At 35.3% G+C, this 27,853-nt stretch overlaps 1 protein-coding gene across 1 annotated transcript in view; it reads right to left on the reverse strand.

Annotated features, from left to right (window-relative positions):
• The window catches only part of LOC123559692 (uncharacterized), an 87,961-nt gene extending 68,911 nt beyond the window's left edge, over positions 1–19,050 (reverse strand). The window contains exons 1-12 of the mRNA XM_053516805.1: positions 18,740–19,050; positions 10,079–10,360; positions 8,784–8,917; positions 6,999–7,322; positions 6,197–6,401; positions 5,696–5,946; positions 4,814–5,039; positions 4,230–4,438; positions 3,520–3,700; positions 2,555–2,755; positions 1,019–1,267; positions 432–663 (exon numbers count right to left, since the gene is read on the reverse strand). Coding sequence (XP_053372780.1) covers positions 432–663; positions 1,019–1,267; positions 2,555–2,755; positions 3,520–3,700; positions 4,230–4,438; positions 4,814–5,039; positions 5,696–5,946; positions 6,197–6,401; positions 6,999–7,322; positions 8,784–8,917; positions 10,079–10,358 — 2,492 coding nt within the window. The 5' untranslated portion in view covers positions 10,359–10,360; positions 18,740–19,050. The remainder of the gene's footprint in view (positions 1–431; positions 664–1,018; positions 1,268–2,554; positions 2,756–3,519; positions 3,701–4,229; positions 4,439–4,813; positions 5,040–5,695; positions 5,947–6,196; positions 6,402–6,998; positions 7,323–8,783; positions 8,918–10,078; positions 10,361–18,739) is intronic.
• Positions 19,051–27,853: the final 8,803 nt, after the last annotated feature.

The raw sequence follows: 27,853 nt of genomic DNA on the forward strand, positions 1-27,853 counted from the left end.
ACAATATGGATTTTCAAATACGCCGCACATAAAACGTTCCACAAACCCAGCACGTGCCCGCTTAGGACATGTCTAAATAATTGGTACAAAATGTACATGTAAAGAAAAACATTTTGAAAGCGCATCACCCCATCCAACTTTTATTACAATTTTAACATGTTTAAAAAATTCCAGTTATTCTAAATACATTATCAGTTGAAGGAATCTAATGAAAACATAACATCATATTTTCATGACTGGGAGGACTTGCTTTCATGTAATTTCCAAATGCTAAACGATAGTACCTGTCAGTTTGCAGGTGCTTAATACTATTTTCTCCTAAGCGGCCGGACATTTTTGAGCAAAGTAACTATACATAATACGTTATAAATATTTTATAAGTTCTTTGTTCTGGGTGAACCAAAGAAAGTGAACGAATAAAAGTTTCCTACCTTAGTGATACGGGATTCGAACTTGTTAAAGTAAAAACTACGGACACAGATCCATCAGGATTGTTCGTCCTCTGTATACCACTGATATCTGACGTTACGTCAGTGGTTACTGTTCCGTCGTCCGTCGCCTTGACTTGCACGGTATTTGCCGAATTAAGTGTTGCTTGCAAGTAATACGCTCCATCAGTTTCCGTTGCTCCGGAAATAACGTCTATGGTCGGTATCTGGTTTTCTGTTATTGATGAAAAACAACAATTTGTATTTTTCTTTCCGTTACCTTCAGTTTTAAATTTTGAAATAAAATGTAATTCGTTAGCTCGACATTACAATGCGGTTAATTATAATGTTTACATTTTACTAAGCAGAGATTTAGTGCTTCAAAACATTTATTTACTAACTCTTAGATGCTTCAAAACACTTTTAACGATAACAAATACTGTTTCATAAACATCATACAATAATGTTGTGTGAAATAAACATTTAAGTCAACATTGATATGTCATAGAATTTTATTCGAAAATGAAAATAGTCATTTACTGTCGCAATCTAATAACAACATGTGTTCGTAGATATTTGTGCTAGCTCACCTGCGATTATGGTTACTTCACGAAAATCATCGAATGCTGTTAATGTACCGAGAGCCAGTGTTTCATCATCAGACAATAAAAAGTCGAAAATACATTGTTTATTTTCAAGTCCACATTTACTCCTGGCTTCAGCAAGTTGTTCGTCAGAAAATGATGACTCGAATAGAGGTGTGAAGTCTGGGAAATTGAACGAGGCATGCATCTTGCCTGGTGGGTAAGCAAACTCCGATTCACTCTTATTTGTGGCCCCTGCAAATAAATAAACACGTAAAACAGTTAAATTGTTTATGGCAATAAGTGTAAACTGCATATGTACTGCTGTTCTTCTTAAAAGAGCTTTAAAAACTAAGTGAAATCTTAACTGAATGAACTCTGTTTGTTTACAATCCAATGTTTCGTGTCTCTCAAATAAAAAGGAACCTACGACTTCCTGGACAAAAACTCAACACCCGGATATAGTGTGTTTACCGATTTCTGCCATGTCACTTTTGCCTGTTGTTTCATAAACTTTGTTTGTCTGGCACATGGCGATGTAAATAAGTATATATAAAAGGCACTGTAATTTCTCCGAATACACAGAATAACCCCAGTTACCGATACTTTAGAAGAGGAAACAATTCAGTGCAAAGTTGGATGTTTTCTTTTTTTTTTTTTTTTAGATGTTGTAACACTCATTTGATATACCAAAAGTGTAACAGATTTTTTTATATAATTAAGTGTGGCATTTTTTCAAGATTAAATTATAAACTATACATTATTTTAAAGATGTTCTGGAGTGGTAGTCGGATCTTTATGAAATTTTTAGATATCTGTAATAATGTCCATTTTAAGGCCGAAGTTGTATATTTTCCATTATTAAAAATATAGCAAATCACATTCTCAGATTAATTTATTTAATTTTGCAAATGGTTTACATGGAAATGTTGCTGTAATGCTAACAAAAATGTATATGTAACTTACGACCTACTTTTGATCAGTTATAAAAAAATATTTGTTGAAAAAAAAAGGTCGTATCTAACACTTACAAACTTTTAAGACTGAAAATTATGTGACTTGCATACAGCAATCATATGGTTATATACAGTTTTAACCCTTACCCTGCCACATTTCTATAATGAACTTGTCCATCTTTAAATTTGGACAGTACCATTAACTGTTAAAGGTGTGCTTACCAAAAAGATACTGACTGAATATCGAACAGTGCAGATCTTGATCAGACTGAACGGATGTGCAGGCTGATCATGATCTACACTGGTCGCAAAGGCAGAATCAATCGTGTCCAGCATGCTTAGGGTTAAGACGGCTAGAACATTAGCGCGATAAAGATGTACCAGTATGTAATGCCAGTGTTTAAAAGCTTTAGTTATGAGGTGTCAATATGGGTAGGGGAAGTTTCGGTGAGAAGTCTGTCAAACAAAGTAAACAGTTGTTTTTTGGTTCTCTCAAAATTACTCTTTTTTCACCTACGACCTTTTATTTTCGGTACGTCGAAATGTTCTGATATGTGTGGGGAAAAAACAGAAACAGCATACTTACATGTCTTTCCGAAATTAAGGAATATGGCTTCGTCATTGCTGGATGCAGGGATTGCTGTGTCAGAGTTTCTCGGAATGAGGTCATCGTTTGTCTGTCCGTTGAAGTTGCCGAGCAGGCCCGATGTTTTAGTCTTGTGTTCAATGCCAATTGAGAAAATAGAACTTAACAGTCCAACACCCTTTGTTATGTTCATAACGACTCCTGAAATAGGGAGCTAACCGTTATAAATATGATATGATTATATAGGTGATAAACAACTTAAATACATAATGATAATGTTATTGTGCGTTTAAGCGTTTTATACGACCTGGCGGGGGCGGAGTTAATCTCTGACTTATGCAAATAATGGTAATCACAAAAAAACAAACAAACAAAAACACACACACACACACACACACACACACAAACACACAAAAAAAAAACGAGCAAAAATGGTTGAGCAATATAATTGTTATGTAAGGCAGATGGCCGCTTAATAAGAAATCAGGTTGCCGAATATGCTACATATCCCGCACAATAATGCAGTGGATCATCACAAACCCCCGCCCCGCCAGGTCGATTAAAACGCACAATACAATAATGTCAGCTATATATAATATACATAAAAAACTGTTTCCTTTGTGCTGTTTGTATCGTCAACAGCAGTTTACTACTTCCCACAACATCGGTTTCTCCCACATACTACCGGATCTTAGGCTTCTACAGAGAGAAAATACATTGGTTCTGTGATATTCTTAAAACTTCTGATCTTTTTTTGTGTGTCTTTGTACAGAAAATACTGTCAAGCCTTTAAACAAAGGTGCATAAATACCATAATTACGTAACGTTTCTTGAAATATCAGCCTTTTCTCTTTTTGACAATATTTATTGGTACAAGAGGCCTGCTACTGTCAATACAGACTACCTTTGTCCTTTCTGACAGGCGGTCTTTATATATAGGTATGACTGTATCTATCAACCATTACCTGCCTCCGGGAATGTCACAAAAAGTGTTTCTCCAGTTCGTCTCATAGAAAGATGTGCTTCGTTCACGTTAAACTCATTTCCTTGTGAGTAGTAATTTAACGTGTGATCTACGTGATTCTCCAAAGACTTCCCTGTCCCTGACAAAACGGAAAGTAATGTGCGATCGGAGTTCAATTCAACCTGTAACATGGCAGAAAAAAATCTGATAAATCACTTAAAAGCGTTTTTTTCCCTTTTTTTTCTTTTGAAAAAAAAAGGAGCTTTATCAAGATAGCGAATCAACGTTTTTGTATTATTGCATGTCCCAATAAATGATCTACGACCAAGATTCTCTGAACATGACTATATTAAAAAAAAAGCAAACAGTTTTTCTTACGCTGGGAAGTAAGAGCAGAAGGATCATTCAAGTACAATTTAGAAAAAAAAACATTCATGTAGCATTCATGTACAATTAAGAAAGAACGTTCATGTACACTTGCATTGAAACGTTGATAAACGGCGTACGGCTGTTATGTACGGACCATAACTGAGACGATTCGATAGGAGTTACAACGCAAAGTAAAAAAGTTGGATTTTCATACATAGTTCTGCACACTTATCTTCTTGGCTTTTTTTGAAAATTATTATTGAAATCACTAAGATCATTTAAAGTCACATCGTATTACAATGAGTTTTGACTGAATACAGGATGTTTTTACAAGAATGTTACCTGCATCCAAAAATCAGTACCCTTTACTGCAAACGCTGTGAAAACAGTAGCGTCGGCAGACGTTCCGTTAACGGCAAGAACACGCTCCGTTCTCGCCTGTATTCCAAAACCGATGTTGTCTATATTAAGGAGATGATACTCGCCGTGTCCATTGAACGTGTAAGACAGCCCGTCGATGGTGGTGAAGTGAGGGTCGCCAGCGGAATTACCTAGAATCAGTAAAATGTGTTGTTAATATGCCATACAAGTATTGCATGTTCACATTTTGTGACTTTAGATTTGTTAATAGAAATGCAAACAAAACACCTCGCCCCCTGCCCCCCCAACCCCCACCAAAAAAAAAAAAAAAAGATTTAAATTTGCATTAGATATATCAAATGTTTTTAATCATGGTTTGTATTTAAAATATTTATTTTTTGACAATCATCAAACAATTTCATACAGTGGTTTATGACCTTAAAGAGAGTTTAAAAGTTGAACTGATTTTATCTCATATGGGTTCAGAGTGACCCATAATATGTGATACAAAAATGTAGTAAGTGTATATTAGGTTCAGTGTTTTGACTCTTTGCAACACATCTTACTTGTTGCCGAGGTCGAAGTAGATGTGCAGTTCTGTGATGCGGGCCTCACGTCAAAGTAAAGGTCACATAAATCCGCTTGGTCGCAACACACATTTCTATAGTAACGGTCGTACTGTTGGTAGTCGGCTTTCTTTGATATGGGATTATTCTTTGCGAAAGATCCACGATAGTTTCCAGTGCTGACGAAAGAAGTACTCCCGGATTCTAGTATTCGATACCCGCATGTCTGCAAATCGTATATATTAGTGTTAGTTGTGTACAAGTATTAAAAGGGTCTGAATGGCTTTGTTTATAATGCGACTGTCACAATTTTTGTTATGAACATAAAATGTGTTAATATCCTTTTTATTTCCTATATTATCATCTAAATGGTAGATCAGATATTTGTCAAAACTTTTTACATTTTGTAACATGATAGAAAGTATGATTGAATTCATTGATTTTTGTTTGTTTTTGTTTTTCTTTTGGGCGGGGGTGGGGGTTGTTTTTTATTACCTTCCTCTTTTGCTCTTACTGGATAGGTCAATATAAACCAATAAAAGTAGTGATTTTCTAACCACGTATATAGTTATGCATAATTATTCTCCATTTTGGATAGCTGCCTTTTCTGTTTAACAATAAAACTGGAAGCACTATTGCTGTTGTTACCTCCCCTTATTTTCAATAAATTCCATACATTCCATGTGCAGATTACTTAATCAGTAATCATAAAATATTGTAAAATAATGTACTGATTTGGTCATAGCGCATTTTTATTATGAAAGGATTTTCTTCCACCAAAAGAAAAGAAAACAAAACAAAATAAAAAAACCCAAAACGAACAAATAAGCAGCGAACCATCTTTAGACTGACACGAACATGTCAACAGTGTATTACACTCACCTTTCCATAGTCAATGTCCACCGCAGCGGAGTTCAGAACGAAATATTCTGTGGTAATTGTCGAGATGTTTTTTGGGACGAAATTGGCACCAGTCTGGGCGCTAGAACACGGACAACGTGGTAGAGAGTTAAACTGCGTCAAGTACGTTGCCTTATTCTGCTTTTCACAACTGTGCCATTTCTTACAAGTTAATTCAGGGGTATTTTGGCACGCACTCGCACTGTGAGAGTATGCTGTGGCCCCGTAACATTCTACAAGAAATAAAAACGGAATTATGGACTAGGTACAGAGAAATATACATGGACAAATGTAAAATTTGAATTTTCCTATACGATAAGCCATTGAACAGAGTATAAAGAACAACAGCAGACGATGTCCGCCACGTGAATCACGCGTTTACAAACACGTTTGTTTATTTTATGAGGAGTAAGTAGTTATGTACATTACGCACATAAAAATGCATTGACGCATTAATTAAAAAAACATGGTTATGTATCTTACCACCGCCTGACCAAGAAAGTGTCTCATCTACACCTCTGTATTGGTCGTCACTGACCGCCGCGTTCCAAACGCCTTCCGGTGCCCCATTGACAATTTGTCCGATGAACACCTCTCCTGTTGGTATACCCATACCGCCTTGCTTGTACACGTAAAACGAGTACGCAGTAATCCCATTCGACGCATAAAGCAGTTGGAACGTTACAGTCTGAAAGAAACATAAAAAACAGCGATAAATCAAGAGCAGGTTCAGGATTTCTTGCGAGAGAGAGCTTGTCTGAGCCAGAGGGATCACAGCGCTGTGCCTTGAGTAAAATGTTTAAGCACATATGTGTCAAATGGTGTACTCTGATGAATATTTGACTTCTCAGCCGTCCCTGGTTTTGCTTGTTTGTAAATCATTTGAATTGATATTAAGTTATTTAACATTGTTCTGTACAATGCAGCGATGTATTTGGACAAGACCCAATAAAAATAATAAAAGAACGAACGAGTTTGGAGAGCCTATATCCTACGGAAGAGCATAAGTGACAGGTGTATGTTACTGTGTTATTTAGGCCTATCAACACGAATTTTCGAGATACTGCCTCGAGTTATAAGGTCAAAATTTCGAAATTATAGCTTTACATGGGGTGTTGTATTCTGCTCGAGTGTGAACCAAAGATTTTACAAACTTACGTGGTTGTGATATGAAAGAAAATAGTCAAGTCACAGCCGGATATTGACTTCAGTTAGTTCTTGTACAAATATATTCGTGAAAGCCATATACATATTTACAAAGCATGTGATAAATTTTAAAACTCACTTCTGATGAGGGCCCGCCTTCTCTCGCAACTGAATCCCATGTTACAACAAGAACATATACGGGACTAAAGCTTGAAGCAAGATCGCCAGTCTCTTTTGCGAAAAGTTCTTGAGCCTTCTGTACCGCGGAGTCAGTTTTCAAACTGCAATCGACTGTAATGTCGTATTCGTGGAACCAGACGTCTCCGCCGTTCGTAGTATCCAAATTCGTCAAGAACGGTGCCATACAATATCTATTGTTGAAGACATTTACTTTTTGTCCGTGGTTTGGCACAACATAACCATTGTAAGGGTTTTGTAAGCAAACTAGGCCGTTAACACATATCTGCAAAATAATAATTGAGTCAGGTTAAGAGATTTCTTGAAAACAGTGGTATACATAAATAGGTCGGTAGACACCTACTTGATTCTTAGTCAAATTACTTCCGGAACTAAGAACGTCATCGAGCAATTGGAAATGCCAGTAAAAAGATTCCGTAGCTTTCGAAACTACACATGCGCGCATCAAAGTAAGTAATAACTTATTTGTCCATCTATCTATAAATTGTTTCCATTACCTAGCTATTGCTTACAAGTACCTCCTTATTGCAGTCCATTACCGGCTTACCGCTATCAATTACCTACTTGTCAGCAATTCACTACTTATTGTTGTCAGTAACGTACTACAAACTTATTGCTGTCAATTACCTACATGTTTCGGTCAGTTATCTACATGTTGCTGTAAATAACCTACTTGTTGCTGTCAATTATTTACGTATTTACTCTATGTTACTCACTAATTACTGTAAATAACCTGCTTATTGCTGTCAATTATCTACGTGTTACTCTATGTTACTAACTTGTTACTGTATATAACCCACTTGTTGCTGTCAATTATCTACGTGTAACTATATGTTACTAACTTGTTACTGTAAATAACCTACTAGTTGCTGTCAATTATTTACGTGTTACTCTATGCTACTGTAAATAACCTGCTTGTTTCTGTCAATTGTATATATGTTACTCTATGTTACTGTAAATAACCAACTTGTTGCTGTCAATTGTATACGTGTTACTCTGTTACTCACTTGTTACTGTAAATAACCTACTTGTTGCTGTCAATTATATACTTGAAACTCTATGTTATTACTAACTTGTTACTGTAAAAACATGCTTGTTGCTGTCAAATATCTGCGTGTTACTGTATAGTACTCACATGTTACTGTAAATAACATGCTTGTTGCTGTCAATTATCTACGTGTTACTGTATAGTACTCACATGTTACTGTAAATAACGTGCTTGTTGCTGTCAAATATCTGCGTGTTACCGTATAGTACTCACATGTTACTGTAAATAACATGCTTGTTGTTGTCAGTTATCTACGTGTTACCGTATAGTACTCACATGTTACTGTAAATAACATGCTTGTTGCTGTCAAATATCTACGTGTTACTGTATAGTACTCACATGTTACTGTAAATAACATGCTTGTTGCTGTCAAATATCTGCGTGTTACTGTATAGTACTCACATGTTACTGTAAATAACATGCTTGTTGCTGTCAAATATCTGCGTGTTACTCACTTGTTACTGTAAATAAACTACTTGTTGCTGTCAATTATGTAATATTACTCTATGTCACTCATTTGTTACTGTAAATAACCTACCAGTTACTGTCAACTATCTACGTGTTATTTATGTTTTTCACAAGTTACTGTAAATAACCTACTTGTTGCTTTAAATCAATTATTTGCATCTATTAATTACTAATTGTTGCTGACAAATATGGATGAAAAGATGAACTTACATGAAACTTCTTGAAACATTTATCCTCGAACGCCACTTTATAATCGTTAGTTTGAGCTGAGGGCGCATGGCAACCGTCGGCCATCTTATTCAGGCGAGTATCACCTTCTGCATCACCAAACGGAAGAAAAAGACCTGAATTAAAAAAAAAGACATTTATAAACATTTTTTTTAAACCAAAATGGACTTGAGTGGCGCATGGCACTTGGTGTGCACGAAAGCCATAATATCTGTTGCTTGTTAGATGAAAATATAAACGATATTTACCATCATGGATTCATTATCATCCAAGTACATGAAAATAATCTCGTTCATGTACATGAAAATAATTTTGTCCATGTGCATGAAAATAATTTCGTCCATGTGCATGAAAATAAAAGCCAAACATATTCTATAGACGGACAGGAACATTGATGAACTATGAAGAAGAATCTAACTTCAAACAATCATTTGGTAGGCAAAATCAAACAAAAAGGTTCGACATTGATAAAGATTCCACCTGCAAAAGTGAGATCTATGGTGAAATTAAGACTTGACTGTTTTTTTGTCATTTTTATCTGTAAGGGGATGTTCGAAAAGCAGTCCCATGGTCGAGGCCAATCAATCAATAATATTATACGTCATCTGGTTTTGTCGTCTGCTATTCACCTTAATTAATAGTTTATTCAAAACATAAAACTGATTTAATAATAGAATTATTAATGAATATAGGCCGAAGTAAAAAGGAAAATCGGTCTAATTTGTCTATGCCTTTGTATATACCTGAGCAAATCATTACTTGGCCTTTGAGGAAATTATTACAATAGGTCTAGTTTAGTTAATCACTGTTTAAAGCTACACGTTCATGGGCGGGGTAGAAATTTTACATCTGATTATTTCTATAAAGTTTCGCATAGAGTAAATACATTTTAAGTTTTAAGTTTCATAAATGTGAATAAAAACAAACGTGAGATAATCAGAATGTCGATTTTCTGCATTGTTAAAAAGCGTTACAAACCCTTAACAGTACAATGTATATAGGTAATTTATTAGCATATCTTCCAAAAACATGTGTCAGTAAGTTTGTACGACTGGAATTGCAGTTACTTTTAGTTACATTTTATAGATTATTAAGATGAGAAAAAATGTCCGCCTAAAAAGTTTGAACACGTCACCAAAGGGTCGATATTTTTCCAGATAATTATGAAAATAATAATTATTGTAGTTTAAAAAAATAAAATAATTGTGAAATTGACATATTTTCGATTTTTTTTTCATTTAATCAATATGAAATCTGTTAATTAAAAACCGGCTTACCATTTGAAGAATCTCCACAATATTGCTTTGGTTGCGCAGTTGTTGCAGCTTGAGTTGTTGTATCCTGTTGGGTGGTCGTGGGTGCTTCTGTCGAGGTCGTTGTTCCTGCAGTCGTCGTCGTGGTTGCGGTCGTGGTTGTCTCAGCGGTCGGGGTGGTCGTCCCGTCCTGCGTAGGTTGTCCCGTGTTCGGGGCTTGCGTAGCTCCATAACATTGTTTTAGACATATAGCCGTTACATAAAACAGTGTAATTAAAAGCAGACCTTCTTTAAAGTTTCTCATCTCTGTAAAAAATTAAAATATGCAACTCAAATTAATAAAGTTTACGAAAATTAAATTTATTTTACGCCTTTTAGCTATGACACTTTTTCATCTTTAAAATGTAACCACTTAAAACCAGTAATCTGAAAAAAAGAAACAGTTACTCCTATATCTTAGTATATATAATCATCTTTTAAGGTTGAGAGATAATCTAAGCTTTTTATCTGGCGTGCTTGACAATGGATGCCCTGGAGTTGCCCTTCGGCTCACTTGGTCGATATGCGGCGCATCTCTGGCGGTATTGGTTAGTTGTACAAATGTTATTTCAGAATTCTAATGACAAATGTAATTTATGCTCTACATCAGATTCTTAAATAAGTATGAAAGAAAAAACCCCAATCTATTGTAATTTTATAAGATGTTACACCAACGCCCAGATTATTACAACGTAGTATGTTTGGTCAAAGAAAGCGAAACATTCAAGCTAGGCAATTGAATTGAAATTTGTGTACATTGACCCTGTGTGGCTGGATGATAGAAACATAAATTCATCATTGAATCTACAGTGACCATCTTGAAATATGAATAAGATACAGACAGTGGTTATGTAAGGAGGACGACTTTAAAAATAACATTTTATAATGAATATGTTCACACGAGGTACCATTTACCGTTTATTTTACGACATCTGGTAGACGTTAGACAGACATGGAAACTGATTGCATTGCATCTCCGTTGCATCTATTCTATTAAAATAATGGGCCCGCAATGGCAATCGGCAATTTCCGTGCGTTTACGTAACCTCCATATGCGATTTCGGTACCCTTCGGGACCGTAACAGGAAATGAGCCGCACCATGAGAAAACCAACAAAGTGCCTTTGCGACCCGCATGGATCCAGACCAGCCTGCGCTTCCGCGCAGTCTGGTCTGGATCGATGCTCTTCGCTTTCAAAGCCTATTGCAATTAGAGAAACGGTTAGCGAACAGTATGGATTCTGACCAGTCTGGTCTGGATCCATGCTGGTCGCATGGCGCGGCTCAAATTACTTTTCATAAAACAACCGGAGAATACCGAAATCACATATGGAGATAACGTATACAAACGGAAATTGACGATTGTCGTTACGGATCTACTATTTTTAGATGTTTATGACTTCCAAAAAAAAAAAAAAAAAAAAAAAAAAAAAAAAAAAAAAAAAAAAGATAAGACCGTTGTACGCAAGTGTATTCTAAATAACACAAAACAGCTAAAAGCAATAGCTCTGAAAAGTGCTAAAAATAAAAAGCATTCACGGAGACTTGGAGATTTTTTTCGGTGTATATCTCTTAACCATATACTGAGGATAGTAGAAAGTACAAATATATGTGTTTGCAATTGTCATTCTCGGTCATGAAGTCGTGCTGAAATGTAACCCAAATGACTTTTTTTTACGTATTACATTACCAGGTGTGGCTTACTTTACCATTAAAACGTGACTTTGCCATAGATATGTTTTTCTGTAACAGCAGCGGGACAAATATTTACCTTTATGATGATAAACCATAATGATATTATTAGGTTATTTAACATTGTACTGTACAATACGGAGATATATTTGGACGAGTACCCAGCTGAGAAAACCATATTGGACGAGCCGCTAGGCGAGTTCAATATGGTTTTCTCAGCTTGGTACGAGTCCAAATATATCTTGTATTGTACAGTACAATGTTAAATAACCTTTTTATTCTGTATCTATTTTATCTTACTATAATAATAGTTTAAATTAAAAATGTTTTATTGTATTCCTGCCTTTTCTAGTTTTCCCCAGCTTGGTATGAGTGCAAATATATATTATACAGAACAATGTTAGACCTTAAATAACCTTAATTTTTATTCTATATTTATTTCACTTCATACGTAATATACGTAATTCATTGAATGTTGTTTTTTCTGCGTATCATCATTAAAAAAAGTATATGGTGCAACCTCCCTACAACAGCCATTTGGCGATTTGGGTGGTAATAATACTTGGCTGAGATATTATGCCCACAAACATTGTCAGCAAGTTTGGTGAAGATCGGATGAAAACTGTTCGACTTAAAAGAGCGGACAAGGCTAAATTCCCCGTTTTTCGAGTAATTCAAGGACTATAATCAAAGAGTGTCTGGTACAATTTGGCTGGTTATCGAAATTTGCCGAGATGTAATGCCCACAAACATTGTCAGCAAGTTTGGTGAAGATCCGACGGAAACTGAATAATAGAGCAGACATGTTTTGGATGCTGACCGCCCGTCCGCTGCCATTCATAATCTTCACCATTTTGTTTCTTAACCGTTAAAAAAAAAAAAAAAATGCTGAGGTAGCTATTCAGACAGTCAGGGCTGATACCAATTTCTAGGTTTCGTCCGGAACGGCTTCTTTTAGCGACTTTTCAAATATTCCAACATCTGATGATCCTTTTTACTGTATTTATAAGTTTTTGATTATTAACGAACGTTTTAATATCTAAATCAGATAGCATTGTTATCTCTTGAATCGTTTTTGTGTGTTGTAACAAAAAAAAACTCAAATTAAATCCAGATTTCAAGACGCATAATCAAACTCTATACATAGATTTACATTCGGAACATTTTCACGCGTTTCGGGCTTTATCGTATGATTGACATGGGACTGTTGAACCGTCCAAATACAGAAAATACAGGATTTTTTTGTACGCGCGTGCGTCCAAATACAGAAAATACAGGATTTGTGTACGCACGTGCATCCAAATACCGTAATATATTGTACGGTCACGTGTTGCAAATGAACGTTCGCGATTGGATAGATAAAATAGGTATAGAATAAATAATACTATTAGGTTTCCCATCTAAAGATCTGAACATAAAACCATTTTTTGGTTAACTTAAAATCTCTTGCATATTTTTTTTTTTAAATATAGTAAGTCATCATCGCATGCGCTGTGGTTGTTAGCAGATATTGTAAATCCTTGAATTATAAAATCAACGTCAACTTCTATCGCTTGACATTATTTCTTTCGGGGCCTCCTTAGCCGAGTGTTAAGGTCGCCGACTCCAAATCACTTGCCCCTCGCCGATGCGGATTCGAGCCTCACTCGGGACATTGAATTCTTCATGTGAGGAAGTCATCCGGCTGGCTTACGGAAGGTCGATGGTTCTACCGACGTGCCCGCCCGTGATGAAATAATGCACGGAGGGGCACCTAGGGTCTTCCTCCACCATCAAAGCTGGGAAGTTGCCATATGACCTGAACTGTGTCGGTGCGACCTTAAGTCAAACTAAGCAAACATATATTATTTCTTTCAGGTAAACAATACACGCTATCAGCTTCATGTGTATGTGATATCTAAAAACTTACATACACTTTAACAATTTTTGAAAAAAAAAATATGTCCAAGATTTATTCAGATGTGTGAACGACATAAGATAATGTGTTGCTCTGTTGTCAAGTTCTAAGTAATTTTGATATAAGCTATTTATAACACTTATATTTGCTTTACTAACTTAAGGCTGTGAACCATATTTATTTTGAACATTGTAATTGTATATAATATGCACTATCATTAAATATGTATTTATAGCCGTTTCCATTGGTCTAAACAAAGTCACATGATTACACATAAACTCAAAAGCGGAGCCAAAAACACACATTGACTTTCAGCGATGACGTCGTTACGTTGTGACGGCATAAGTAAGCCTCCGAGTGGTTGGGTCTTTAAAATATTTTATACTAATCGCAAAGATAATATCATTTTCAAGTAAATACATTGTATCAAATTACAATAAAGCTTATTAAAACGAAATCGAGCTGGATCACACGTTTTTCTTACACGGATGACGGCCCTTCTCTACAAAATATTTGCCTAAAAATCCACAAGATGTAAATATTTTATAATTATGCAAGTCTTATATGGCAATAAGATACACAGTTGAAAAGCTAGCTGAAATTAGATATAAATGAAATGGCAATAACATACACAGTTGAAATGGCACTACGTTTCATTGCAAAACTGACAATTGTATATAAAAGAATGACTTAATGACATTTCTGCTGACACAGTCTGATCATGTCACATTGATAAAATTGTTGCAATGTTTTACAGTGTTTTAGTTGTGCAAATACTCAACACCTTTTATAAAGACCTTACAGAATATTGTAAATTTTTGTTTATGTTTAAATGTTATCTTGTTTCAGGTTGGGAAGATACATTGTCATCCATTCACAATTGTAAGATCTTGCCTGATTACAACTGTTAGTGACCAGTATCGTAAAATAAGTATACCAAAATAGGAAAACTAATGTACCATTTTTCTAATCTGGTCTAGACATAATAGAGAGAACACTTTAATATCAAACATGAATTTGACAGTTAAGAAAATGTTTAGTATAGGTATAAGCATTTGAATTCAGGGACTTCTCATATAGCATAAACTATGGACCACCACTACATAAACTATGGAGCACTAAATTGTATAAAAAGGTAATGAAAGAATTCCTTATAATCCTACTGTTCCAAAACTGTGTGATTATCAAATATAATTTTACTGGTACGAAACAACACTAGAACACGGAGAAAAATTAAAATATCCCTTCTAAAGAAACTGTATATAGAATAGAAATATTTATTTTGGACGGCTGCGTCAGTTTGAATATATTACGTTGGATGCTCAACTGGAGGGGGGGGGGGGGGGGGGGGGGGGGGGGGGAACAGGGAATATAGGTCTGCTTTGGTTTTAGATCGAATTCCCTTTTTTTTTCGCCGAGACAAAACACATTTTCTTCTAGTTTGATGTATTTTCATAGTTGTTTAATATAAAATCAGTTAATGAATATTTCAGTTTTGCAAAATTGTACAACGTATCGTAACGCAGAGCAGATGCCAAGCTTGAAACAAAATGAGTTAAATTATGTACCATTGTTTAAATGTAAATAGGATTAGGTTTCTTATTTACATAAAAGCGGTTGAATTTTATAAATATATAGTTACTTTAATATCTAATTCACATTCACACTGTTTCGCGTTCAAGAGTGCGCGTGTACCAGAGAAAATATATTAGGCAATCCCACGAACGATGTTTGTCACGACGCGGATATAAATCTTACTCTGTTATTTCATTTTTCTGTGTGCACATACATTATCTGTATAGAGACGGGTCCGAACGGGACCGAGACGGGAACGGAAATAGTAACAGACGTATCGAGACATAAATCTGACACAATGTTGATATCAGCACAATCATTGGCCATTAAACACGTCACTATCATTGCTTCACGAATTTGAGAACTAAAATATTTTATCGTATGTTGTTCTTTTACAGTTAATTTTTAATGCTTCAAAGGTTTGTTTGCATGTAGCACATGAGTTAATGCTGGCTTTTGCTCGAACTCTTTGATGTTCAAAGAAAGTGAACATGATTTGTCATAAATACTCTTCCAACCTATGTGCCAGAACACACTTCAACTAATGTTCGTCTGGATGGCAAATTAATGGGTCTTTTTTATATTTACTACGGCATAATACTTCGTAATATTGTGTCTTGCTGTATCAACAGTCACCATGGTCAAATTCAAAACATTCTGCACACTCTCTATGGAGTGAAAAAGAAGTGTTCCGAAATGTTTGGAACATTTGCCGCCTGGTACACAAGGAACATTCACGTGATAAATATTTACGACAATGGAAAGCAGGTCTTCATTCCTACCAACTAGTTAATCTAAATAATGCTGGGTACCTCCAAAGTAGAAGAGTGTAACGTTTTATGCCTTCGTCAAATTTTTAAAACACTGTTCCGAATAGCCAAGGGAATGTAAATTAGAGATTTATACCAGCACGTATAATCAGGCGTGAAAAGTTCTACTCTACACTAACCTTCATTAGCCAGGAGAATACCTTTTTATTCTACATTACTGATATCATTCCTGTGACATATCGATAAATGTTGAGATATAGATTTGGTGCGTCAATATTCTAGCGCTGGGAAAACCCGACACAGTTTGTTCCCAAGAAGACATTTTTTTTCTCCACTGAACTTAAAATGATTCATTCCATATCTGAAGAGCTTTGTAATCGTGTAGGGACTCAAATTTCAATGTTTAACATAGTGATATCTTTACTGGTAATTTAGAATACAGCGGAAATTGCCCATTTTATTGAAGAAATACCTTAGTATGAAAAAAACCTCCACTCTTTCACCGGAACAAAGTCATGCCTGTCTATAGAGGGTATCATCAAAAGATAATAGGTAAGGGTAGATTTCTCGGAAGCACAGAACACCCAAACCACAGCCCCAGAGCTCAAACCTTAAAGATCAGTGGACATGTCCTATTTTCCGAAGTGCTTGTCTTATGGCTTCATTTTCTGATATATCTTGCCACTGCAATTAACTATTTTAAAATCTGTATTTTTTTGTACTTCAAGAAAGTCGAATGTTTGAAGAAAGCTCTGTAACACGACTACGTCGAAAAAAGTTTAACTTTTCCAGCAGAGTCTATATTTAGACGATTTGTTGATATGCCATCAACAGTCACCTCTAATTATTGTTTTATCACTCTGGTTGTCGTTGGCAACATATCATTTACTGAGAATATAATCTTTGTATCGTTTTAAGCATGCGTATCCAGCATATGTTCAAACAAAACTTATATAGAGATAAACAACAAATGCCAAATGGAACTTTAAAAGGCTGTAGACAAAATGATGCCTCTTATTTTTTCTACACATAAATACCACTGCTGTTATTTATCAAGTACTTCGACGAAAATGCTGGCATATTACGTAAGCTTGAGTTGATGTCTTGTGATAATTAACTAAGACAACAACCAGCTAAATGTGCTGTCGCCAGTAATATCTACCACACGATAGTGAACCAATGGAAAAAAGTAGAGGAAACACATCTGTAGCTACATGAATGGCAAGACCTAGCAACCAAGCTGACAAAGGTAGCATTATTTCTTTTGCAAATTTAATTATATAGCTAGCCTGTTCTATATAGGATTGTCTAGCAGTTCATGACTCGTGTATGGCTTGAGTATTAGTATAATCCAGTAATTTTAAAGGCAGGCAAAGGGAGGTAATTAAAGAATATATTTCAAGGGAGATAATTTATCTGGAAAAAAAAGAAGTTCGGCACTGTGAGTGATATCGATTTATATCTCACTGCTATTTTCCAGTATTTCACCAATAAGCATAAAATAAAATGATATGGCTTTCAATAAGAAATGCGAAGTTTCCTTCATGTGTCATTTTTACCACACCTAAATGTATAAATTATACAATGTCATTACTATGGTATATTGGGGCTACCAATCGTCAACGGAATATCAGATTTCTCATAAAGATATGAAATTTCATTTACCAGTGTTATGAATCAAAAGAGTTCACTGTACTTTAGAAATTACCCCTTAATTTAGTCGGACATGCGATGAGAACGATGTGGTATTTTTCGCGTCCTGACCTTAAGGTTTTAAATGGTCAGTGGGCACGACACGGCTGACTTGGTCAAAATTGACCCTAATGTTAATGTATTACGGGTGTGGATACCTCAAAATTACCTGTCGGAATTTTGACAACAATACCTAGAGGTCAAATTAATTTTTACTGCGTAAAGAAGAAAAATGAAAAATAAAGCACAATCTGTTGTAGAAAATGAACCAACTGAAATGTGAAATTAAGACATTCCTTTTTTTCAGAAGCATTATCTCCTTTCTTCATGTTTTTTTTCATAGTAGGTTCACACTCGTATCATTTTACATAGCTCGACATATTTGAAAAAAATTCATTCAGAATTTGTGGTATTTAAAATATGTACTTGAAAATTCGATCAATATTTCAACTGATAATTTGCCCGACGCTATGTCAGCAAAGAAATATTTTGTTTTTAGCGAAGGACTACATTTCATTCTTTAATGAACAGATAATTAACTAGTTTAGTCGATGTTACACATATGCCCTGTTTCATCTGTAATCAGTCATTTCTTTAATAAGATGTATTTCTTTTTATTTCAGCAACTTTGTAACGTTATACTGGAGCAAAACGCCTACCAGCACCCCGAATCCTTACCACAGTACCAAATATTTTCTCAGATGTTTTAAGTACTAACTATGAAAATATCTTACCCATTCGTCACTCCTTTGTAAACATTTAATGTGGCATTTTTTATGTAATTAGTAAAAGACGGCTGGAAATTGATACCAAATTAGCAAACCTGTTCTCAGATTTACCCCAAAACAACAACACACTCAGTAGTGAAGTGATTCTTAAACAGCACCTGGTGTTCCATTCTCTTCAGATATTATGATAAAAATTAAAAAATCAGTGTAAATGTATGTTTGCAGACGACAATTTCAAAAAGAAGTCGTTACTTTGCTTCATTTTACTCCATTGATTAATAAAGTTATCTTACCATTAGAAATATCCAGTTCAGTTCTAGAAAAATATCCACATCTGTTTGACAGCAACACCAAAATATATCTTCAAATTTATTTTTAAAAATCCGCTTTTGAAAAATAACAATATTCCACTTATAAATTTTACGAAATATATTTCCTTGAAACACCAACAGTTCTATTTCATTTATTTAGCGTACGCTCTTATTTCCATAAATGTCTTTTCATTTAAAAGGTGAATAACGCCCTTTGCTCTGAAAATGGGCCACCCCTTTTCATCAAGAAATTCAATAGTCGCGTCCTAGTCATGCATAAAGACACAAGCACTAAACGTAGTATATTTAAAAATTGGTATAAAGGTGCGTCGTTTCTTGTAATGCGATACACGGCAAACGATGACGGAAATCAAGTCATTTAATTCATTACAAACAAGGGCGTTAGTACATCATTTTATATCTATTTTTTGTTTATTTGTTTATTTTCTTAACAGACGTACACTGTCATTTCAATATCCAAGTATAAAAGCGAAAATTTCTGATTACCTTTAAAGGAGAGTTTTAGGTGTAGCCCAAATTATAAAACGCACAGACAGAGGTTTCGTATTTCATTCATTTTCTTGTTCTATCAAACAATTTTACATTTTAGGTGCATTACGGGTAGTATTGATTACTCATGACTTTAAAATGTATATAATTACACTATTAGTTATAGCATTTCGTTAAAAAAATAAAGACATTAATTAATTGGATTGCTGTATAGAAAAGATCATTTATGTATTTAAATCAAATTGAGATTATAAATGAAAAAAATGTATATTAAATTTCAAAATATAAGTTCATTGAAGTTGTAGTGTTTGGTCTATTACGAGTCATTTAACACTTAGCCTGCTGGTGGCAAGTGAGTCTGCCTTTGCGACCCGTGCAGACCAAGATCAGCCTGTACATCCGTACAGTCTGATCATGGTCTGCACTGTTCGTCATTCATTTTGGTAAGCATCCCCTTTAACAATTGATGGTACTGCCAAAATTGAAAGGTTGACAAGTTCATAATAGAAATTGTGCAGGGTAAGTGTTAAACAACATATTGCCCTACATGGTAATACGTGAAACTTGTTTTCATTTTACTTTCTAAAATGAAAAGGAGTCATAAAATACACGTTTTTGGTAAAATAAGATTTCTTTATTTCCTCCAAATATGAAAAGGCAAACATTAAAAATACAATACAAAACAATAAACCTGAACAGATGAAATATTAAACAATGTCGACAGGGCTGTTGATCTAGATTGATCTAAAGTATGTATGACAAGAACGAACAGGCATGATGTACAATAATTAACCTTTACCTTTTCTAAAATGGACTCGTCCGTCATTCAATTTGGGTAGCATCACTTATTTTTTAAATGGGTGTTCACTGAAAAATTACTGACTGAACAGCGAACAGTGCAGAGCATGATCAGCCTGCACGGAAGTGCATGCTGATCTTGGTCTGCACTGATCGCAAAGGCAAAATCACTTGCCAACAGCAGGCTAAGGATTAAATGAATAAGCCTTATATAAATAAAGTAACCCTAACCATGTTGGACACAATTGATTCTGCCTTTGCGACCAGTGTAGACCATGATCTGCCTGCATATCCGTGCAGTCTGATCAAGATCTGCACTGTTCGCCATTCAGTCAGTGCCTTTCTTTTAACAGTCAATGGTACTGTCCAAACTGACAGATGGACAAGTTCATTACAGAAATTTAGCAGGGTAAGTGGTAATAGTCAGTATTCGGAATGCGTTAAAATTCATCTATAAATATATTATCTACATGAATAATAAACACAGTTAACCGCACTTTTATATGCATATCCTTGTATGTTATGCAATATCATATAAAAATGTTTAAAAAAGTACTTAAGTACTCCATGCCCATTTTCCTTCTATCATAATGCTTACCGCAACAAAATTAGAACACATGCTTTTTTTCGAGAAAAATGTTCTAGAAACTTTTAAAGTAATATATTTTTCAAAGGTAGTTATCAATATATATTTATGCAATATACGCTCAAATATATAACAGATGCTATTCATCTTCTGTTCCTTCTTTCATAAGAAGATATGCTATATATGCCACCTGCTTCACACTACGAAGGTAAAAGCAGGCTCAACAAATATTGATATCAATATACATGTACACACAATAGAAATGGAAATGAAGTCTTGTTATCATATTTCTGGATAATAAAAATGTTATGTAATCTCGTTATCTTTGCAACATGTTAAGAAAACCGCACTTCATAAAAACCTTAAAACAGATGGCAATGTCTTCATTAAGGTACTCTATGATTTGTTGTTGGGATATATTTCTGCATTCGTACAACAGTAACATGATATATACAACTATACATTATTTTCACCTAACTATTGGCTATTTTAACACACAACAGCTTTCTGCAGTGTGAAAACCCCATATCTCACAACCATAATAAAAATACTTACTTTCAAATAACTCTAAATTTAAATTTAAAGAGTTAGTAATGAAATAGACGCTGTTTGTGTGTTTAGACGGGTATTACCCACGTTGGGACTTCTTGCAATTCCATGAATCATGCTACTAGGTATTATTCAGGGTTTTCCGGATAAATGACGTAATGCCGTGACTTCTGGTCAATCAAACGTACAGAGGTGACTTAATTTGGACCTCAGTCCAAGCACGCATAATTCACATTAAATAATATGTATAAGAATCTTGAACACGAATTCACTCAATAGATCTTCTTATCAGTGCATTGATCTTGGCAATATTCTGCTATGGTAAGTTGTTCCATTCCTGCACGAGGACCTGACGGAGCTTGGGGTCAGACCTTTGTGGCGAAACACGTGCTTGGACCCGCCGTCAGAGATTATCTCAGACATGCTCTATTGCAGCAATTACTGGAGATAACGCGGGTTCGTGCTGTTAGCTTTCTAGAACGAAGACAGTTGTACTTCATGCCCGGTGCACACGTGCATTATCCAGGAAGAAGTTTGTACCACCAAGTGGAAAAGGGCGCCTCATATTTTATATTATATAAGGAATATACATATTTTATAATAATGAATTAATAGGTTGTACTTATTAGTATCACCTATGTTTCTTTTGCGAGCAAAATGTGATTATACACTTATTAAAGCTGATGAGACAACATAGCTTATATTAATTGAGCGCTGCCATACGAAAATCAACGTTAAGGCTTCCGACTTGTAAGGATCCAAGTGCACATCCATACTGTTCGTTTGTCTCCACATCCATGCTGTTCGTTATTCCCGCATCCACAATGTTCGTTTGTCTCCACATCCATACTGTTCGTTTGTCTCCACATCCATGCTGGTCGTGTGTCTCCACATCCATACTGTTCGTTTGTCTCCACATCCATAATGTTCGTTTGTCTCCACATCCATACTGTTCGTTTGTCTCCACATCCATGCTGGTCGTGTGTCTACACATCCATACTGTCCGTTTGTCTCCACAGCCATAATGTTCGTTTGTCTCCACATCCGTAATGTTCGTTTGTCTCCACATCCATAATGTTCGTTTGTCTCCACATCCGTACTGTTCGTTTTTCTCCACATCCTTAATGTTCGTTTGTCTCCACATCCGTACTGTTCGTTTGTCTCCAAATCCATAATGTTCGTTTGTCTTTGTCTCCAAATCCATAATGTTTGTTTGTCTCCACATCCGTACTGTTCGTTTTTCTCCATATCCTTAATGTTCGTTTGTCTCCACATACGTACTGTTCGTTTTTCTCTACATCCTTAATGTTCGTTTGTCTCCACATCCGTACTGTTCGTTTGTCTCCAAATCCATAATGTTCGTTTGTCTCCACATCCATACTGTTCGTTTGTCTCCACATCCATAATGTTCGTTTGTCTCCACATCCATACTGTTCGTTTTTCTCCACATCCTTAATGTTCGTTTGTCTCCACATCCGTACTGTTCGTTTGTCTCCACATCCATACAGTTCGTTTGTCTCCACATCCATACTGTTCGTTTTTCCCCACATCCACAATGTTCGTTTGTCTCCTCATCCATACTGTTCGTTTTTCCCCACATCCACAATGTTCGTTTGTCTCCTCATCCATGCTGGTCGTGTGTCTCCACATCCATACTGTTCGTTTGTCTCCACAGCCATAATGTTCGTTTGTCTCCACATCCGTAATGTCCGTTTGTCTCCACATCCATAATGTTCGTTTGTCTCCACATCTGTACTGTTCGTTTTTCTCCACATCCTTAATGTTCGTTTGTCTCCACATCCGTACTGTTCGTTTGTCTCCAAATCCATAATGTTCGTTTGTCGCCACATCCGTACTGTTCGTTTGTCTCCACATCCATAATGTTCGTTTGTCTCCACATCAGTACTTTTCGTTTTTCTCCACATCCATAATGTTCGTTTGTCTCCACATCCATACTGTTCGTTTGTCTCCACATCCATAATGTTCGTTTGTCTTTGTCTCCAAATCCATAATGTTCGTTTGTCTCCACATCCGTACTGTTCGTTTTTCTCCATATCCTTAATGTTCGTTTGTCTCCACATCCGTACTGTTCGTTTTTCTCCACATCCTTAATGTTCGTTTGTCTCCACATCCGTACTGTTCGTTTGTCTCCAAATCCATAATGTTCGTTTGTCTCCACATCCATACTGTTCGTTTGTCTCCACATCCATAATGTTCGTTTGTCTCCACATCCGTACTGTTCGTTCTTCTCCACATCCTTAATGTTTGTTTGTCTCCACATCCGTACTGTTCGTTTGTCTCCACATCCAAAATGTTCGTTTGTCTCCACATCCGTACTGTTCGTTTTTCTCCACAGCCTTAATGTTCGTTTGTCTCCACATCCGTACTGTTCGTTTGTCTCCAAATCCATAATGTTCGTTTGTCTCCACATCCATACTGTTCGTTTGTCTCCACATCCGTACTGTTCGTTTTTCTCCACATCCTTAATGTTCGTTTTTTATCCACATCCGTAATGTTCGTTTGTCTCCAAATCCATAATGTTCGTTTGTCTCCACTTCCGTACTGTTCGTTTGTCTCCACATCCATAATGTTCGTTTGTCTCCACATCCATAATGTTCGTTTGTCTCCACATCCGTACTGTTCGTTTGTCTCCAAATCCATAATGTCCGTTTGTCTCCACATCCATACTGTTCGTTTGTCTCCACGTCCATAATGTTCGTTTGTCTCCACATCCATACTGTTCGTTTGTCTCCACGTCCATACTGTTCGTTTGTCTCCAAATCCATAATGTTCGTTTGTCTCCACGTCCATTCTGTTCGTTTGTCTCCACATCCATAATGTTTGTTTGTCTCCATATCCGTACTGTTCGTTTGTCTCCAAATCCATAATGTTCGTTTGTCTCCACATCCGTACTGTTCGTTTGTCTCCACATCCATAATGTTCGTTTGTCTCCACATCTGTACTGTTCGTTTGTCTCCACATCCATAATGTTCGTTTGTCTCCACATCTGTACTGTTCGTTTGTCTCCACATCCATAATGTTCGTTTGTCTCTACAGCCGTACTGTTCGTTTGTCTCCAAATCCATAATGTTCATGTTTTTCCCACATACGTACTGGTCGTTTGTCTCAACATCAATACTGTTCGTTTGTCTCCACATCTATAGTGATCGTTTTTCCCCACATTCATACTGTTCGTTTGTCTCCACATCCACAATGTTCGTTTTCCCCCCACATCCATACTGTTCGTTTATCACTTTCAGCATTTGTATGCATGATATGCGAACAATATGGATCCGTACCAATTGGCACAGTTTCCTGCGTATGACACAAAATTTGAAAGTTTAAGTTTCGTATTTTACAAACTTCTGGATCTATATTGGCTATACTGTGAAATCATTAATATTCGTGGGAGACTAATTTTCGTGGATTTCGTGGTTGAGTCAATCCACGAAATTTAATCCCAACGAACAAGTAAAATTCCCATTCATTTTATGTTCAAAAATTGAAATCCACGAATTCATATCCCCACGAAATTGCCGTTTTAACCAAAACCACGAAATTTCATGCCCACGAAATTTACTGATTTCACAGTATCCAGAGTCTTAGGAATTGTCATTTTATATTTTCAAGAATGATTGGAGACTATATGTAGGAAATGTATATTTCATTCTGTCTATACCCAGAAATTAAGACGCCATGTTTAGAAATTTTGGAAGGTGTACAACATAGAAATGATAAAGTAAAAATGCGTTAATCATCACATCTGATAAAAATAAAAACATGAAGACAAAGAAATATGGCAATGTGAAACATGTGAAACAAATGATATAGAAGATGAATATCATTTGGTCAAGTTATATCTAGTAAATAAAGTGCATTTCTCGATTTATATTATACACAACCAATTATAGCAAAACATATAGCGTTTTTAGAGTATGCAATGCTAAACTGTTAATCAGACCAAAGAGCTATAAAATAAAATGTATTTTATAGTTCTTTGATCAGACTTGCAGTTTTTGTGTCAAATCGTGAAGCAAAGAAAAAAACACACTTAACTCTTTGTATTAAACATTTTTCATTATATGTAAGTAATTTGGTTGACATCGAATTAAAATTTGTTTGAATACACCCGAGAATGTCTCTAAATTGTTTGTTGTACTTGGAAATTGTGCAGATGTTGAGTTCTGCTCAACCCGGGCTGGTAGTATACATTTCTGCTACTGTCATCAAACAGAACCTGCAACATTTTCATTTTTGTCGTGTTGGGCGACTTGTGGAGTTTCCACTTTTTCTACATTATAATCGTATACATATGTATGCATATATGCTTTTGTGTGTAGTTTCTATATATATTTTCATGAACAGCGATTGGTAGATAATTTTATCATTAATTTTGTATCTACTGTCGCTATTATACATGCATGCATGCATTTGTGTTTATGTTATGACGACGACCAACTGTGTTTAAAATATTGTTTTCCTCTGTTCTGTTTTACATAATATGAACATATGGACCATCATCAATATACCGAACAACCGTAAAAGGCAATACAAAATTTTATTATTATTATTTACCAGATTTTTATAGCGCTCTTTTCATCTATAAAATAAACGTTCAAAAGCGCTTTACAAACTACATATCACAGAATGATATGGACACACAATACAACAAAAAATATATTTAAAAATAGTTCAACATTAAAAGGTATTTAGCTAGAATCAGGTTTGACTCTACATATTAATTATACTAGATATTTTAAAGAACAATAAACAACAGTAAATAACTTCTATTGCACAGTCATACAACAGCTTGTTTTCCAGTGCAAAGTTAGTTTCAATAGACCTTGAAGAAAAACTTTTTTTTTTTTTTTTAAATTTAATGTTTACACACAGTTATAGTGGAAACTGATCTGACACGGTCTGAAATAACGAACTCGTTAGTTAAAAAAGCAAAGTCATTGTCATAATGAGAAACGATACAACCTTAAAAATTTGGTGTCAAGTTTTTTTTATAATGTACCTTTGGAAATCCATCAGGTGTTTGGATCATTTCAATATTAATGACGCATAGTACATTGATATCTTATGAAAAGTTGAAGGAATTTTGTTAAGTGCGACATGCTTTACCTTTAGCCTGAAGGCAGCAAGTGATTTTGCCTTTGCGACTAGTGCAGACCAAGAGCAGCCTGCACGCCCGTTAAAAGGTTAATGCTAATTGTCAAATACTTCATTCTGTATAACAAATGCTATATGCCAAATACTTTACATGTGTACTTAATGTGAAATAACTAAAAATGTTTACTGTCCAATGTTTTTTAAATGTTACATATTTTAAAAAATGCATAATGTTCTATCAGTCTGATGTGAAGAAATTTCATGTTATAGCGGTCATGCAAACATGAGACGGAAACCGTTAAGAAAAATGTTGTGAAGAGTCAAAGCTATACGCATGAAGCCAAGATGCGTTCATCCGCTAATTATTTCAGAAAGCTATAAACATTAAATGCATTTATTGCCTCACATTTTTCCAATTATCATTTTAAATTCATTTAGCATTTGACCGTTACCATTTCGACAGTCAATAGTTGAAATTAAATTTTGGCTGTTAGCAGTTAATATAATTAATATTGGGTATATTGCATTTAGCACTAGGCAGTTAGCATTGCGCACGGGCCTTCCGTAAGAATCATTGGCATTTTTTTCGTGTTACTCAAAAATGTTCACTACAGTATGAGTGTATGTGGAAGCACAATAACTCAGAATTTATACATTACTGTTTTATTTTTTTCATAGTAATAAAATCTAGTTGAGCAGTGAGCCATTTGCTTCTATTCCATTTACTATTTGGAAAAGAAAATGCAAACTTGCTATGGTCCTGCAATAGATAAGGTCATTTGGTTTGCATCGCAGACATAAAATACAAAATAATGAGTGTCATTATCATAATTTAACCACCCGTAATGACACCTAATAATTCCCATGCGATTATATATTTATCGTATGCTATTTCGGCATCCTTCGGTCATAACAACAAAGTGTTTCTTCCATAACAACCAAAGAACTCCGAAATCATATACGGAGACTGCGTGATTGAACGGAAAATGCCGATTGTTATTGCGGGTCCACTACCTTAAAGAAATGAAAGACATGGGTATGAAAGATCTCCGATCTTGTCATTATAAAAAGCATGCTTCTTTCAACACTAACGCTTAATAATTATTTGATAAACATCGAGTAACTCTGATAAGGTGGACAGGTTGGTAACATTTGGTTACGCTGATGGGAATTTCAAAGAAGACATTAGCCTATCCGTGTCAAATATCATATAAGAATGCTTTAACTTTTTGAAAGAATGTCAACTAAATTGCCTGATAAAAATTCTATTGTAGCGTATATACTACTATCGTGTACATGTAAACACCTTTAAGGGATAAAATTTTATTGTAATGGATAATATTCTATTGTAATCTAAGACATCTTATTCACACTGTCAAAAAATGACCTATACAAACTATTATTTGCTAATCTTTTAACCGCTAATCATCCAAAGTAAGTATATCTTATCAGTAGGAGTGCGTGTTTGTTCGGGTTTTACATCTTTTTCAACAATTTTTCATTCGACGATGGTGTCTGACCAGTCCTAGCACTATCCT

The sequence above is a fragment of the Mercenaria mercenaria genome, chromosome 10 (genome assembly GCF_021730395.1).
Source record: "Mercenaria mercenaria strain notata chromosome 10, MADL_Memer_1, whole genome shotgun sequence".
In the NCBI taxonomy this organism is placed as follows: domain Eukaryota; kingdom Metazoa; phylum Mollusca; class Bivalvia; order Venerida; family Veneridae; genus Mercenaria; species Mercenaria mercenaria.